Here is a 14,143-nt window from a genome sequence, read left to right on the forward strand (position 1 = left end):
CCTCCTGCCACAGGCTGTCGGGCTTGCTGCAGACCTGGCACTGGCTGGGGCAGACGGAGCGCACAGTCAGCTCCCAGCAGGGCGCTTCCCTCCTCCGCGCCGCCACCCCCTACAGGGTGGCCAGAGCGGCGAACAAACAAAAAAAAAAGGGTGGCTCTGCCGCCCTAGGATTGGATGGAATGCTGCCCCTTAGAATATGCCGCTCCAAGCACGAGCTTCCTTGGCTGGTGCCTGGAGCCGGCCCTGGCATCAACTTACAGCCATTGGATCTTGTCACACCTTTGTCTGCTAGACTAAAGAGCTTTCTGTTATCAAATTTCTGTTCCCCATGTAGGTGCTCATAGCCTGTGATCAAGTCACCCCTTACCCATGTCTTTGTTAAAATGAGCAGATTGAGCCCCTTGAGTCTTTCAATATAAAGCATGTTTTCAAATTCATTAATCACTGAACCCACTCCAATTTTTCTGCATCCTTTTTGAAGTGCAGACATCAGACCTGGACACAATATTCCAGTAGCAGCTGCATATTTCATAATCTTATCTCATAAAAAAAAAAATCTAGTTTCTGTTCCAGCACTACAACATGCACTGTAGACTTTTTTGTTCTCAGAACATACTTGACACCAGGCAGAAGTTCAGTGGGGAATGAAGTGTGCTACGGACTTCATTTTACTGCAGCTCAAAAAAGAATGTACCAACTATTCATCTGCACTAGGAGGCCAGGGATAGTTGTGCAGCATATGCATAGGGAGGCTAGAGATGGAGGAGTGCTGGTTTGCTAGGGACACATCCTCGTCCTGCAGCTTTTGCACAGGTGAACTTGGGAAGGAGAAGGTTTTCTATACTCTCCTCTCTCCACCACAGTTAGCACAGATTTTGCTCAAAAGGTACAATTTCTCTATATGAGATGAAATACATAGTCTAGTAGAAATATGTTCTGTTTCTGTTGTGATAATAATAAGCCACTCAAGATGTTTTTTTTAATGTAATTAAGTAATATAAAGTTAAGCGTGGATTCATGATCAAGCCAAGAAAAAAATTACTTTACTCATAAAACAAAACATCAAATCCCACAGACAATAAATTGGTCAATATCCAAATTTTTAAATTTTATCTATATCTATACAGAGATATTTCCATTTTAACCATAATTTTTGTACTGACAACTGAAAACCACAGTATTTTATATCAGATTCTACAGGTTCCTAGCTGTAGGATACAGTGCATTGTATTACAAATTATACTTGAGTTCAACAAGCCCTCAGGGTAAGCCCTGCAGGGGAACTGTGCCTTTTCAACTACCTACCCTGTAAATGGGATTTACAGCTTCTTTGAATGCACAGAAACCTCTGTAGGAAATGATCTCCCTATATGTTTAGTAAACCACCGCCATCAGATTATAGTCAGACTTCATGGAAGTGCATGTTTAGATAACTGCCAATCTTCTGAATACTTAATAAGGAATAATGCACTGAAACAGTAAAGCACATCTAATTTCCTATTACACTCACACAACAAACTAATTAACGGGCTTGTTCACGTTACAATTTTATGTTTAAATTAAAGAAAATAGCTGATTACTATTCATTTAACTTTTCATATAGCAATTTTCAGCCTAGCCAGCTGGCTAACAAATTGGACAAATAGTAATTGCACTCTATATTTCATACATTGCCTAATTGTTTGATATCAATTAACACACCTAAATCATCATTAGCTTCTTCCAGATTAAAGAGCTGATTCAGTGAATTTAATTTAAATGTGAAACTTTATACTATAGATTTTTAATAAAACATGGATTTTCCTCAGGCACACCTCACAGGCCAGATTATCAGCTGATGAAATATCAAGATAGCTCAACTATACCAGCTGAGAGCCTGACCCCACATCTTTTCCTGAGATACACAGGTCCTGATCTTTCCTTACCTGAAGTTGCAGTCTTTGCAGACTTCGATGTTGTGGAATTTGTTGCATTCTTGGCCTCCTTATCTTTTTCCTCAACACGGGAAGATTTTACTTCTGGAATAGAGATATTTTTTGCTGCTTTCTCCACAGACTCTTTCTTCTTTGGAGAAGCTGTTCTGGAAACTTTGTCTAAAGATTCCTTTAAGCCACCTGGCTTTGGTGAAGCCACCTGCTTTGATTTACCATCACTTTTTTTGGCTGGTGAGGAAGACTTGGTCTTAGTACCCTGCTTTTTAGTTTTTGTCTTTTCCTTCAGATCCTTTTTCAAAGGTTTGCCTAAGTTCTGATCAACAGGCAAAGCTTCTGGGTCTACCATTGAGACATCTGGGTGCCGGGGTGAAGGACTGCGGTCTTGCATTGGGACTGGTGGAGGGTCAATATGTTTGTATGTAATTGTTTTATCAGTTGGAATGGTTTCGGATTCATCTTCTGAGTCAATGTTAGCGTCTGCAGTAATAGAAGGGCATTCTTCAGTCTCTGGGGGAACATCTGAATCGGTTTGAGATTGAGCAGACTCGCTTACTGAGGTGGGAGGAGTTTCGTCACACTGGCGTGCTTGCTGTTTTCCTCCTGAAGGTGGCTGGGCTCCTCCAGACTGGGTTAATGGCTTTTCTTGTTCTTGAGACTGTTCTTCACTTGCAAACCACTCCAGGGGATTCGGGTTGATAAATGAGGGTGAAAGTTCAGTTTTGGGATGCTTGTATTCACAGGAAGACACAAGGCATAAATCAACATCTTGACGGGTTTCTGCTAGAGATGATTTTTCTGCAGTAAAATGTACATCTGTCTTATAGGAGTAACTAACAGCCTCAGGTGACCTTGTGGTTTTCCCAGGTGTCTCATAGGCAAAACCAACAGCCTCAGGTGATCTCACTGATTTCCCAGTTGTTTCAAAGGAGTAATCCACGGCTTCAGGTGACTGCGCGGTTTTCCCAGTTCTCTCATAGGAGTATTCCACAGCTTCAGGTGACCGGGTGGTTTTCCCAATTCTCTCATAGGAGTATTCCACAGCTTCAGGTGACCGGGTGGTTTTCCCAGTTCTCTCATAGGAGTATTCCACAGCTTCAGGTGACCGGGTGGTTTTCCCAGTTCTCTCATAGGAGTATTCCACAGCTTCAGGTGACCGGGTGGTTTTCCCAGTTCTCTCATAGGAGTATTCCACAGCTTCAGGTGACCGGGTGGTTTTCCCAGTTCTCTCATAGGAGTATTCCACAGCTTCAGGTGACCGGGTGGTTTTCCCAGTTGGTTCATAGGAGTATTCCACAGCTTCAGGTGACCTGGTGGTTTTCTCTGTTGGTTCATAGGAGTATTCCACAGCTTCAGGTGACCTGGTGGTTTTCTCTGTTGGTTCATAGGAGTGTTCTATGGCTTCAGGTGACCTGGTGGTTTTCCCAGTTCTCTCACAGGAATAATCCATGGCTTCAGGTGGCCTGGTGGTTTTCTCTGTTGGCTCGTAGGAGTAACTAATAGCCTCAGGTGACCTGGTGGTTTTTCCAGTTCTCTCATAAAAATAATCCATGGCTTCAGGTGACATGATGGTTTTTTCTGTTGTCTCATAAGAGTAACTAATGGTCTCTGGTGATCTAGTGGTTTTCTCTGCTGCCTCATAGGAATAACTAGGAGCTTCAGGTGACTTGGTGGTTCTCCCAGTTGTCTCATAGGAATAACTAATGGCCTCTGGTGATCTAGTGGTTTTCTCAGTTGTCTCAGAGGAATAACTAATGGCCTCAGCTGACGAGGTGATTTTTTCAGCTTCATCTTTTTCTGTGGAGGCTAAAAGCTCTGGACTATGTTTTGTTAGAGAGTCTTGTATTGTGTCATGTGTTACTGAGGTATGGTAACCAAATATTTTATCTGAGGACACATGAAGTGATAGTGATGGTGAGTGACAAGCCGCAGTTGTTTCTTTGACCGCAGGAGGTGAATCTGAAAAACTAGGAGAGTATAAAGGAGAGGATTCTCTTGTAGTTAAAGGAGATAAATCAGACTTTGGTGAAAGCTTTTCTCCTAGGCTCTGCATCTTTTCTGAAGTAAATGAAGAATGCAGTGGCATATCTCTGGGTGGCATGACACCTGGGAGAGTTTCCTCTTGCAGTGGAGAAGCTATCTGTGAAGGTGTATGTTCTGATGAAGTTGAGGGTGAAGCTTCAATCTGAGATACTGAAATAATCTCTGAAAGATCCTTTTCTTGAGTATAACATGTCTGCTCCACAGGGGATATCTTATGTGAAAAAGTAGGTTCCTGTATCTCTGAAGGGCTATAATCTACTTCAGTTGGTCCATTTTCAGATATATGGTGTACGCTAGTGCCTACTGTGGGATGTTCTGGAGATTGTCTACTAAAGTCCATTGCCAAAGACTGCTCAGGGGACTCCTGACTGAATTCTACTGACATAGTTGACTGCTCAGGAGATCTGTGCTCTTGCACTGGTGTTCTTGATTGTGCAGTTTTAGGTGAAAAATCTGGTGGAGAAATTGACATGGGTCTCGGACATTCTTCTTTAGATGGAGACATTTCTGTTTCCTGAAAAATTGTTGGTGTTTGTACAACAGATACAGAAAGAGAATCATCAACTTCTGTAGAATGTGGTGATCCAACCTCAGCATGTAAAGAAGGAGAAACATCATCTGTAGTTGGCTCTGGAAATGAACTAGTAGCAACAGAGGCTGTGGAGACAGAAGCAACTCCTTCTATATGTGAATATGTGTCTTCTGCTACAACGTCATCAACAGGCGTTGCAGATTTGTCAGAGACTGTACCTTCAGATATTGACATTTTGGTGTCATCTTTAAAGGATCCAAACTGGCTAACATCTATTTGTGTAGGAGAGACATCTCCTGCTAGCTTCCCTTCATCCAAAACCAGTGGAGACTGAGAACTGGTAGCTTCAATATCCCCCATATTCTTTTCTAGACCGAAACCTTTAGCTGGCATAAATGTCATACTTTTTTCATCTTGCTGTCCTTGGAAAAGATCCACAGAGGTGACTTCAGAAACTGGGCTTATCTGAACAGGGGACTCTTCTTTTTCACTTTTCTCCTCAAAATGACTCTCAGTCAGTCTGGCAGTTGACTTTATATCGGCAGTCAAAAATGTATCATATGAAGACTCTGAACCTATCAAAGGTGGACTTCGTAAAGGAGAGAGAACTTTTTCAATAGGCGATTCTGAGTCTGGCACAGGCTCATCCATAGGACTTATTCTGGGTTTTGCAGTCTCATCTTTGGCATCACTAAATTCAAAACTAACCGGAGCCTCTGCTGCCTTTTCAATGAGTTCAGAAGGAAGCTGGCTGGACTTTTCATCAGTGGGAGACTGATAATAAGGTGTGTGGCCTGCACTACCAGCAACAGATTGTGCAGGAGACACCACTTCTAATGTTTTATCATCAGGGCTGACACTGTGCTCTTCAATAACTTCTGGATGTTGGGCAGGCAATGCAGTGAGCACTACAGGTTCAACTGATGCCTTAATCTCATTGGGAGTCAGGGAAAAGTTCACACTACGTTCACTTAGTGGTGTTTTAGCAACTGGTGATGGAGGTGATGGACTCTGAACTGGACTCTTAGCTGGGCTATGCTTTTCATCAAATGCCTGTGAAAAGGTATCTTTGATTTGTAATTTAGCAGTACTTTTGATTTCATTTTCCCTTTGATGGTACATTTCTTGAAAGGAAGATTTGCAGAATCTGTCTTCTTCTAATGAAGAAGGGGGTGAGAGAGTAGAAGCTGAAGCATTATAATCTTTACCTTCTGTGGCATCTGTTTTTGATCCTTCAGATAAACCATTGAAAGCATCCTGAAGTGGAGAGAGTTTAGGTCTAGTAAATTCTTGAGAATACAGCGATGTCTCATACTTAGTAATGTTTACAAATTCTTGAGAAGGTGATTCACTTTCTTCGTTGTTTGTTTCATCACTCATTATATCCCGAGGAGTTGACATTTCATCCATTGGTGTTGGCTCACTAGAAATTTCAATGGTAGACTGAGTATAACCTGAAGTAGCAGTGAATTCCTCATGTTGGTCTTCTCTATTTTCTTCATCAGAAACAGTTGCTTCACTTTCTGAACTCCCAGGTAAAGTCTCATCATGAATAGAAGATGCTGGTTCAACAGCTGGGGACTGAGGTTCAGAGTGTTTAGCTGGTGTAATTATGAGTAAGCCATATTTATCTTCAACTTCACCAGCCTCTGCAGCTTTGTCTACGACAGCCATAACATAATCTTCTTCAGCTTCAACCTTTTCAGTTTCCTCTTCTTCATCTCTGACATCCTCCATTTTGTCTTCCTCCTCAGCTTCTTCTTCAGTCTCTTCAGTTTCTGCCTTTTCAACTGTCTCTTCCATATCTTCTTCAGCTCGCTCATCCCCTGCCTCAGATTCTGCCTTTTCAACATATTTATCTTTAGTTTTAGCATGTTTATCAGCTTCAGTCTCTCCCATTTCTCTTGCCACGCCAATATCCTGTTTTGTGATGCCCAGTGTTGCTTTTTCTTCCTCATCTTCATCTTGTTCCTCAGCCTCCTCAGTCTCTGCCTTTTCTTCATAATCACCTGCTTCAGATGATTCCTCAAAACCAGTTCCTTCATCTTCAAATTTTTCATTGTCATCAACCCTGTGCTTTTCTACAGGCTCCAGCTCTTCAGGTGTCTGTTCACATTCACCCTCAGCTTCAGTGGTCGTTATGCCTTCATCAGGAGAGTCAGCAGGTCCTTCAGTATCTACTTTTTCTCTCTGGATTTCATGTGCTTCCTTTTGTTCTGAGTCAGCTAGTTTTCCTTCACCTTCTATTAACCCTACCCGAGGCTTTGTTTCCTTCACTATTTCTACTTCTTCAGCCTTTAATTCTTCAAAGTCTTTTGTTAAATCCTCTGGTGAAGACATAAGGGATCTCTCAGCTTCAAGTTCTTTTCCATTAGCTACTACTCCAGCAGCTACTGCTGCTGCCGCAACCGCTCCCACTGCAGCTACAGCAGCTTGTGTTTCACTGACCTTGCTCTCTTTCTTTACTGTCTTAATTTTGCCTTTTTCCTTTGGTTTTTCAGCAGGCCCAGCTTCCTTTTTAACAGATTCCTCTTTCTTCTGTGCTTTAGGTTTTGTCACAGGCTTTCGGGCTTCAGTTGAAGGAGCAAGTGTTTTCTTTGTTTCTTTTGGAAGCTTTTTGGTGTCTTTTTTGGATTCTTTTTCTTCCTTTTTAATTTCCTTTTTCTCTTCTTTTTTTGCTTCCTTTTGGGGAGTTTCTTTTTTTAATTCTTTTTTAGACTCTTTTCTCTCTTCCTTTTTCACTTCCTTTTTTGTTTCTTTCTTGATTTCTTCCTTTTTAGGTTTTTCCTCTTTCTTGGTAGGTGTTTTCTCCTCTTTCTTAGAAACCTCTTTCTTTGGCTTTTCTTTTTCCTCTCTCTTTTCTTCAGATTTTACTTTCACTTCCTTTTTCACATGCTTCTCCTTTGCAACTTTTGGTTTGACATCTGCTGCTTGTTTTTCAGCAGTTTCGGATTTCACTAGCTGCTCCTCCTTAGCTGCCATATCTTTTTCTGTTACTGAAGGTTTTGTCTCTGCTTTTGCTGGTTTTTCCTTTTTTACTGTAGTCTTTTCTTTGCTTTCTACTTTCTGAGGCTTTTCTGGAGGACTAGGCTTTGCTGGTTCAGATGCTTCTTCTTTAGATTCTTTTCTGACAGTCTTGGTTGATAGTGTCTTTGTGGCAGGTTTGAGACTTTCCTTGCTGTCTGCTCGCTGTTTCAGCTTTGCTTGTTTCACTGCTGGGCTAGGTATGTTACCAGTAAGGTCTTTCTGTGTAACCATTGGTTGTTTAAGGAAATCTAAATGTTTGAGTTTTTCAAGACCTTCTAGTATGTTATACTGGGTACTGTTTCCTGGAAACAAAACTCTGATTATTTTTTCTGCAGGATTTGCTGGATGCCATACAATCAGTGATGAGACTGAGGTCAAATAGGATACTGGAATATCTACTTCCTGACCATTTGGCAGCAATAATTCGGCTTTATCTTTACTTGTACTTGTCCACTGCTGCATAAAATACTGCATCTCTTTGCTGTTTTTGACTGGATTGAGCACATACATCTCAAGTTTGCCTACTCCCATTTTTTGAAATAGTATGATAGGGTCAATGATATTTCCTATGTTCCTAAAGAGAGGTTCTGGTTTCATAGACAACTTATTTAAATACTGGAGAGTGAAACAAGCTTCTTCTATGCTTCTTTTTACCCTAAAATTAGGATCAGGGTTTTTCAGATTTTCAGGAACATTGAGGAATACAACTCCTAAATCAGGTGAGATCAGATTTTTCATCCAGTCACTGTTGGTAGTCGAACCTTGTGACTGTTCCTCTTCTAACTCAGCTATCTTTCGTTGAAGCATGCTATTGATTCCTGGTAGATTATCATCCCCAATGTGGGTGAGCAGAATGGAATCCACTCTGTCTAAATGTCGGATAAGTTTCCAGAAGCAAGATTTTCTTTCAGATCCCCCATTAATAAGCATATTGAATCCATTCACTGCAAACAATGCAGAGTCCCCTCTTCCACCTGGGAAAATATAACAGCAGGGTTTTGAGAGTTTCAAGAAACCTCCAGATGTTGGCGGTTCCAAAATGTCAAAGGGTGATGGCACTTCTACTGATTCTGACAGATACTCTGTGAATTCAGAAAGTCCTTCCATTTCAGGCAATATGGATGCTGAGTTGAGTTTAATGTTGATGAAGTCTTGAAGGTTATGTCTGTCAAGGTTTGAATTTTTCCAATCCCCTTCCTCAGGGCAAAACAGAGTTAAACTGGCTTTGTTGGCAGGGTGTGTAGTACTCAATAATTCACCAATCTAGCATTGTAAAACAAAAAGACAAAAGGTAGGTGTAAATTTATATTTTATAATATAAATGTCATGTAAAAATATAACATAGCAAGGCTGTCCTTGAGTTATAGTACAAGCCACACTATAAGCTTCACACTAAAGATACAACATTCCTTTTTATTTATTTTTTTCACATGACAGTAGCCAATTCTAGGTGCTAAAGAAGTCTGTTACTATCACATTATTGCTGTACTGTTTTTCAGTACAAATGATCAGACTGTGCCAGGCCCCTTCTTAGGTGCTGAAGGGACCTCTTGCATCTTTCACAGAGAGGCTGGGTACAATGGAAGCCCTTATGCTCAGAGCATAATGTGAGGATTCCATGGTGCTGATGCTGCTAATAGTTCTACTCAATGCAAATGAACTGTGAACTTCTCCACTTCTCTTAACCAGCCAGTAGAGCTGGCGCCTCACCTAGGGGAGCACACATTATACCTTCTTTATGGGTCGTGATATAGCAGCATCCCACAGAAGCTCCAGGAGGCATCTGAACCACAGTACTTCCTGGAGCTCTTGCTGGAGCAGGATGCCTCCGCATTATTCCCAACATGGGGCTGTATTCCACAATTCTGTCATTATTTTAATGCCTTTTGAATGGTCTGGCGCCAAAAAAAGCAGGCATTGTGCCAGAACTAGTTTAACTGCTGGACAGCTCTTGACAAGAAGAGGAGCTGACGGGAGCTAGAAAAAGTTGTATAGTGGGAGTGCAGAGAGCCACTGAACCAAACTGTAAACGCTGTATATAATGAAAACCACTTCAAGCCAGAGGGTGCAGCAGTACCACCAGTTCCAGCACCTCTGGGAGCTGATTTACTGCTTCAAAGTTAAAAAAAGAGTTGAGAACAAAACTTTTGTAAGATCATTAGGTTTCTCAAATATGGGAATTAAAGATGCAGATCTGCATATTCTTAGTTAGTGTGCAATTCTGCAAATATACACATTTTGAATGGAACAATGGACTCCATAGCATTTATATATAATAAAAAGGCAGTTGCATTAACACCATATGTTTAGTAATTAATCTCTGAATAACAGAGAATTCATGAATTATCAATTGATATATGTAAACTCAGAGCAAACGAGAGAACCACAGCTGCGTGTTCTGGCTAAAAATCCTTTTAACAATATTTTGATTTAAAAAATCATGGACCACATTCTGAGTTCTTTTGCCAGTTTAAATCCTGAATAACTCCACTGATTTCTCCAGTGTTGAATAACATTCTGAGACCCAAAACAGACACTGAACTGAAGGCTTCTATGAACAAAAAGTCCTGTGTTCAGCACTAAAAGCTATTATTCTGTTCTAGTCTGAATTAAAGTCATATATATGGTGGTCTCAGATTAGTAAACAGAAAATGAAAGCATGTAATATTTCAGCCCTTCACTGACAAATTTCCACTTTTCAGTTTGCTCTCAGAGTTCAGAAATCAGCACAGCTATGAAATGGCTCCAAACTGAATGAGTACTGGGGACTGGCATGCAAATAAACACACCAGGGCCAAATTCCACCCTTGGATACACATGAAAACTCCCAAGGCTGTCTATGGTAGTTGCATATGTGCATCCAAAGACAGAATATGGCATCAAATGTTTCCCTTGGCTTCCAAAAAAGAAAGACAGAAAGCTTATATCTTGAAAGTGGATAATGGTTTTCCCAGACTAGGATCTGATCGTGACTAATAATTTATAAAAGACACCACAGGATATTCTGTTTGTGAGCCAAAACAAATTGTGGCTAGAAAGACCAGCTAAATGGTGACGTGGTGGTGCTGCAAGTCTCCCCTTTGCTGCCATTGGGGGCCTGTTGGGAGAACAGCAATAAAATGTTACTGCACCCACTACTGTCTCTGTAACCAGAAGAGAAGGGGGATTCAGAACTCCTGAATAACTTTGTACTTAGTATTCTTTATTGGCAGTTCATGAAATCCTGCCCACTAGGATCACTGAGTTACATGAACCTGACTGAATTACAGTTGCCCCCTATCGTCAAGAATGGTTTTTACATACACAGTGGGCTCCAGATTTAAATCTCAGTCATGGGGTAATCCCCACTGCATACACAGTCTCTATTTGTTTTATTGTAATTAAAGTATATGCAGGAGACTTCAACTTGCTCAAGATATTACAAAACTGTTCAAGCATCTTTTTTTTTTAATAATTCAGTCAAATAACTGAATATAGAGACAAAATGTCAATGTAATTTGTGAGAGACAAACGGTGGGTGAGATAATGTCTTTTATTGGACCAGTTTATGTTGGTAGAAGAGACAAGCTCTCGATTTCCAGAGAGCTCTTCTTCTCTGTTGAGCTTGAAAGCTCGTCTCTTCCACCAACATAAGTTGGTCCAATAAAAGATATTACCTCACCCACCTTGTCTCTTGCATATCCTGGGACCAACATGGCTACAATAACACTGCAAACGTAATTGAAGCATATTCACCATCTTGCAAAGTATTACAAAATACTTTTCAGGGATAGCCAACTGTAATTTACATGTAAAAGAAAGATTTTTATAGAGATGATTTAGACTAGACTACAGTTGAATAAACTGAAAATTTTGGACCATAAACTAGATTACCAAGAGGAATGGAGAGTACTATAATAATTAATGTTGTGTGTCTAGGAGACATTTCATTTCAGTGGAACTCGGAAGATTTGTGTCTTGCTCTCCTATTTTTGATGTTATGGAATTTATTTTCAGAATTTACTGAAAGTAAAATTCAACAGAGACACAGAATGAGATGGTGGGTGTTATCCATACAAAAATAATTTATCCAATGTTTATGGGTAACTAATAAAAGCAGAAAAGGAATAAAGTCTCAGAACAGCTGTTTTACGTTCACATGTCATCCTTACTAAGTATATAAACCAACTTATATAAGAGTATAAATAAATCTTATCCAAACATCAGACATAGCTTTGTTTGGATGAGAGCAAAGACAGGACAAAAAAAGGAGGGAAGAAAGAGTAAGAGGAGGAAAATGGGAGGGCCATATTAATGGCAAACACAGAGAAAGGCTGGAAGGGGAAGAGTGGAGAGAGAGGAGGCGAGGACAGGCAAACTGCAGCAGTAAAATTAAGCACATCTGAGTTGGATACAGATGGTGCCTAACTCATACTGGACCTCTGCTCATGGGTAAGTTTCAGTGTATAATACACACATTATTATGGGAAGATAAAGTGGCATGAAGTGCTCTTCATTCAGATCAATGAGACAAAGTTTGATGGAGGGATAATGATAATTCAGTGCCTCTGATTTGGATGCAGATGATGGTTTCCCATGTAGGGACAATTTTCAGGCAAGATCAGAGATTGTATGAGAAGAAGGTGAGTGGTCAGTGAATTAGTGATGTTGATCTGCAGCCTGGAAGGTAATAGTCATTCAAGATTTTGTTTTACATTGACGAGAGGGATAGGTGTGTGATCACATTAAGCCACTGGTAGGACTGATCAGTGAAATTAGACACAAATCCCTTCAGCGTGGTGTAGCAAGTTCAGGAATACACTGAAAAATGGCTTTGATGGAAGAGCTGATTTTAAGGTTAAATTGGGTACGTGAATCTAGGAGACTAGATCTACATTTGAAATGGTATAATGCAGTGGTCCCCAAACTGTAGGGCATGCCCGCTAGAGGGGTGTGAAGAAACATTTGGGGAGGCACGGCGGTGTTCAGGCCAGCCCCCAGCACTCCTATGTCCCCAGTTCCACTCTGGCCCTGGGCTGTGCTCCAGCCCTGCTCCCAGCCACAGCCAGAGCTGTAGCTCTGCTCCCAGTCCCCATCTCTGCTCCCAGCCCCACTCCCAGCCTCGCTCCACCCCCTGCTCCACCCACAGCCCAGCTCTGCCCTTATTCCCTCTCTGCCCAGGCCAGCTCCACTTCAAGCCCCAGATCTTCCCCCATTCCCAGTTCTGCCCCTACCTCCACATTCACCCCAAACTCCTCTGCTGGCCAATTGTGAAGTTACGGAGGGGGGCATGGAGGTTTCCATTACTGGTAAAGAGGTGGGGTGCAACAAGAAAAGTTTGGGCACCACTGGTATAATGGAACCATCCTCTGAAGAGCCAATAATATTTTAATATTCTATTGCTCCCAAAGGTTTCTTCTAAAGTTTCTTTTCCTACTCATCAGGGTAAGTTGTTTCAAAGAAGAAAGTTGGCCAGAGGAAACTTTTTGCCAAAGGATGTTGTGAAGGCCAAGACTATAACAGGGTTCAAAAAAGAACTAGATAAATTCATGGAGGATAAGTCCAACAATGGCTATTAGCGAGGATGGGCAGGAATGGTGTCCCTAGCCTCTGTTTGCCCGAAGCTGGGAATGGGCGACAGGGGATGGATCACTTGATGATTACCTGTTCTGTTCATTCCCTCTGGGGCATCTGGCACTGACCACTGTCAGAAGACAAGATACTGGGCTAGATGGATCTTTGGTCTGACCAAGTATCACCGTCTTATGTTCTTAAGATCAGCCCATGATGAGTCAACAGCAGGGTTCCTTTTGAGAGGGACAGGTGAGTTTGAAAAGAAAGAAGTTTGGGTATAAAAGAAGGGCAAAGTTTGACCCTCCTTACTTGACAGCTCTAGTGGATTGTACCAGTAAGTGCTTTACATGTTAGGAATCCATCTGACCATGTCTCTCAAATGGTAGGCTACACAGTAAAACAGAAGATCAGATAGACCTAGTCTGTCATTTTACCAAGACTTTTTTAACTATCTCATGGGAAACTCTTGAGTTCTTTTAGCCACATTAAATAAATTATGAAAAAATTAGGCTGAGAACTTAAAAAGAAACATGCGTATGGTGTATAGTCTGGAGATTATATTCCTTTCAGAATTGCAGCTTTGCTAATGAAGAGCATAGGCAGTTTCTCCCACTTTTTAATTTCATTGGTATGTTTTCAGCAATCTCCTCTCAGTTACACTAATGCATACCTGTGACATTGCACTTTATATGATTTTTATAAAAATATGCTAATGTAACTGGAATATGCCTCATGCAAAAGGTCTCTTGTAAGGTATCATTACAAAGCTTATAATCTACTGAGTGTAATTAGTCTATTTGTATAAATGTACCACTCTTGTATCTGAAACTAGAAATATGAAATATAACTTTGAGCGCCTATTGTAATTATGCAAAGTGTGGGCCAATAATAATGGTTTGAAATCTTGATGACTCCCATTAACAAGGACAACTGACTGCAGATGGCTCTGTTTTACCTCTAAGTTTTTCTGTATAGGTGTGTGCTGGCAAGTGGGTAATGAAGTCTTACAGTGACATGTGATCATGTCACCTGAACTGGAATCCATCTTTAACTTGGT

The 14,143-nt window shown here is 41.1% G+C and overlaps 1 protein-coding gene across 1 annotated transcript in view; it reads right to left on the reverse strand.

Annotated features, from left to right (window-relative positions):
* Positions 1-14,143, reverse strand: part of MAP1B (microtubule associated protein 1B) — a 111,546-nt gene that overhangs the window by 9,912 nt on the left and 87,491 nt on the right. Inside the window, exon 5 of the mRNA XM_032769587.2 lies at positions 1,926-8,796. Coding sequence (XP_032625478.1) covers positions 1,926-8,796 — 6,871 coding nt within the window. The remainder of the gene's footprint in view (positions 1-1,925; positions 8,797-14,143) is intronic.

Source organism: Chelonoidis abingdonii, chromosome 6, assembly GCF_003597395.2.
Source record: "Chelonoidis abingdonii isolate Lonesome George chromosome 6, CheloAbing_2.0, whole genome shotgun sequence".
NCBI classification, from domain to species: domain Eukaryota; kingdom Metazoa; phylum Chordata; order Testudines; family Testudinidae; genus Chelonoidis; species Chelonoidis abingdonii.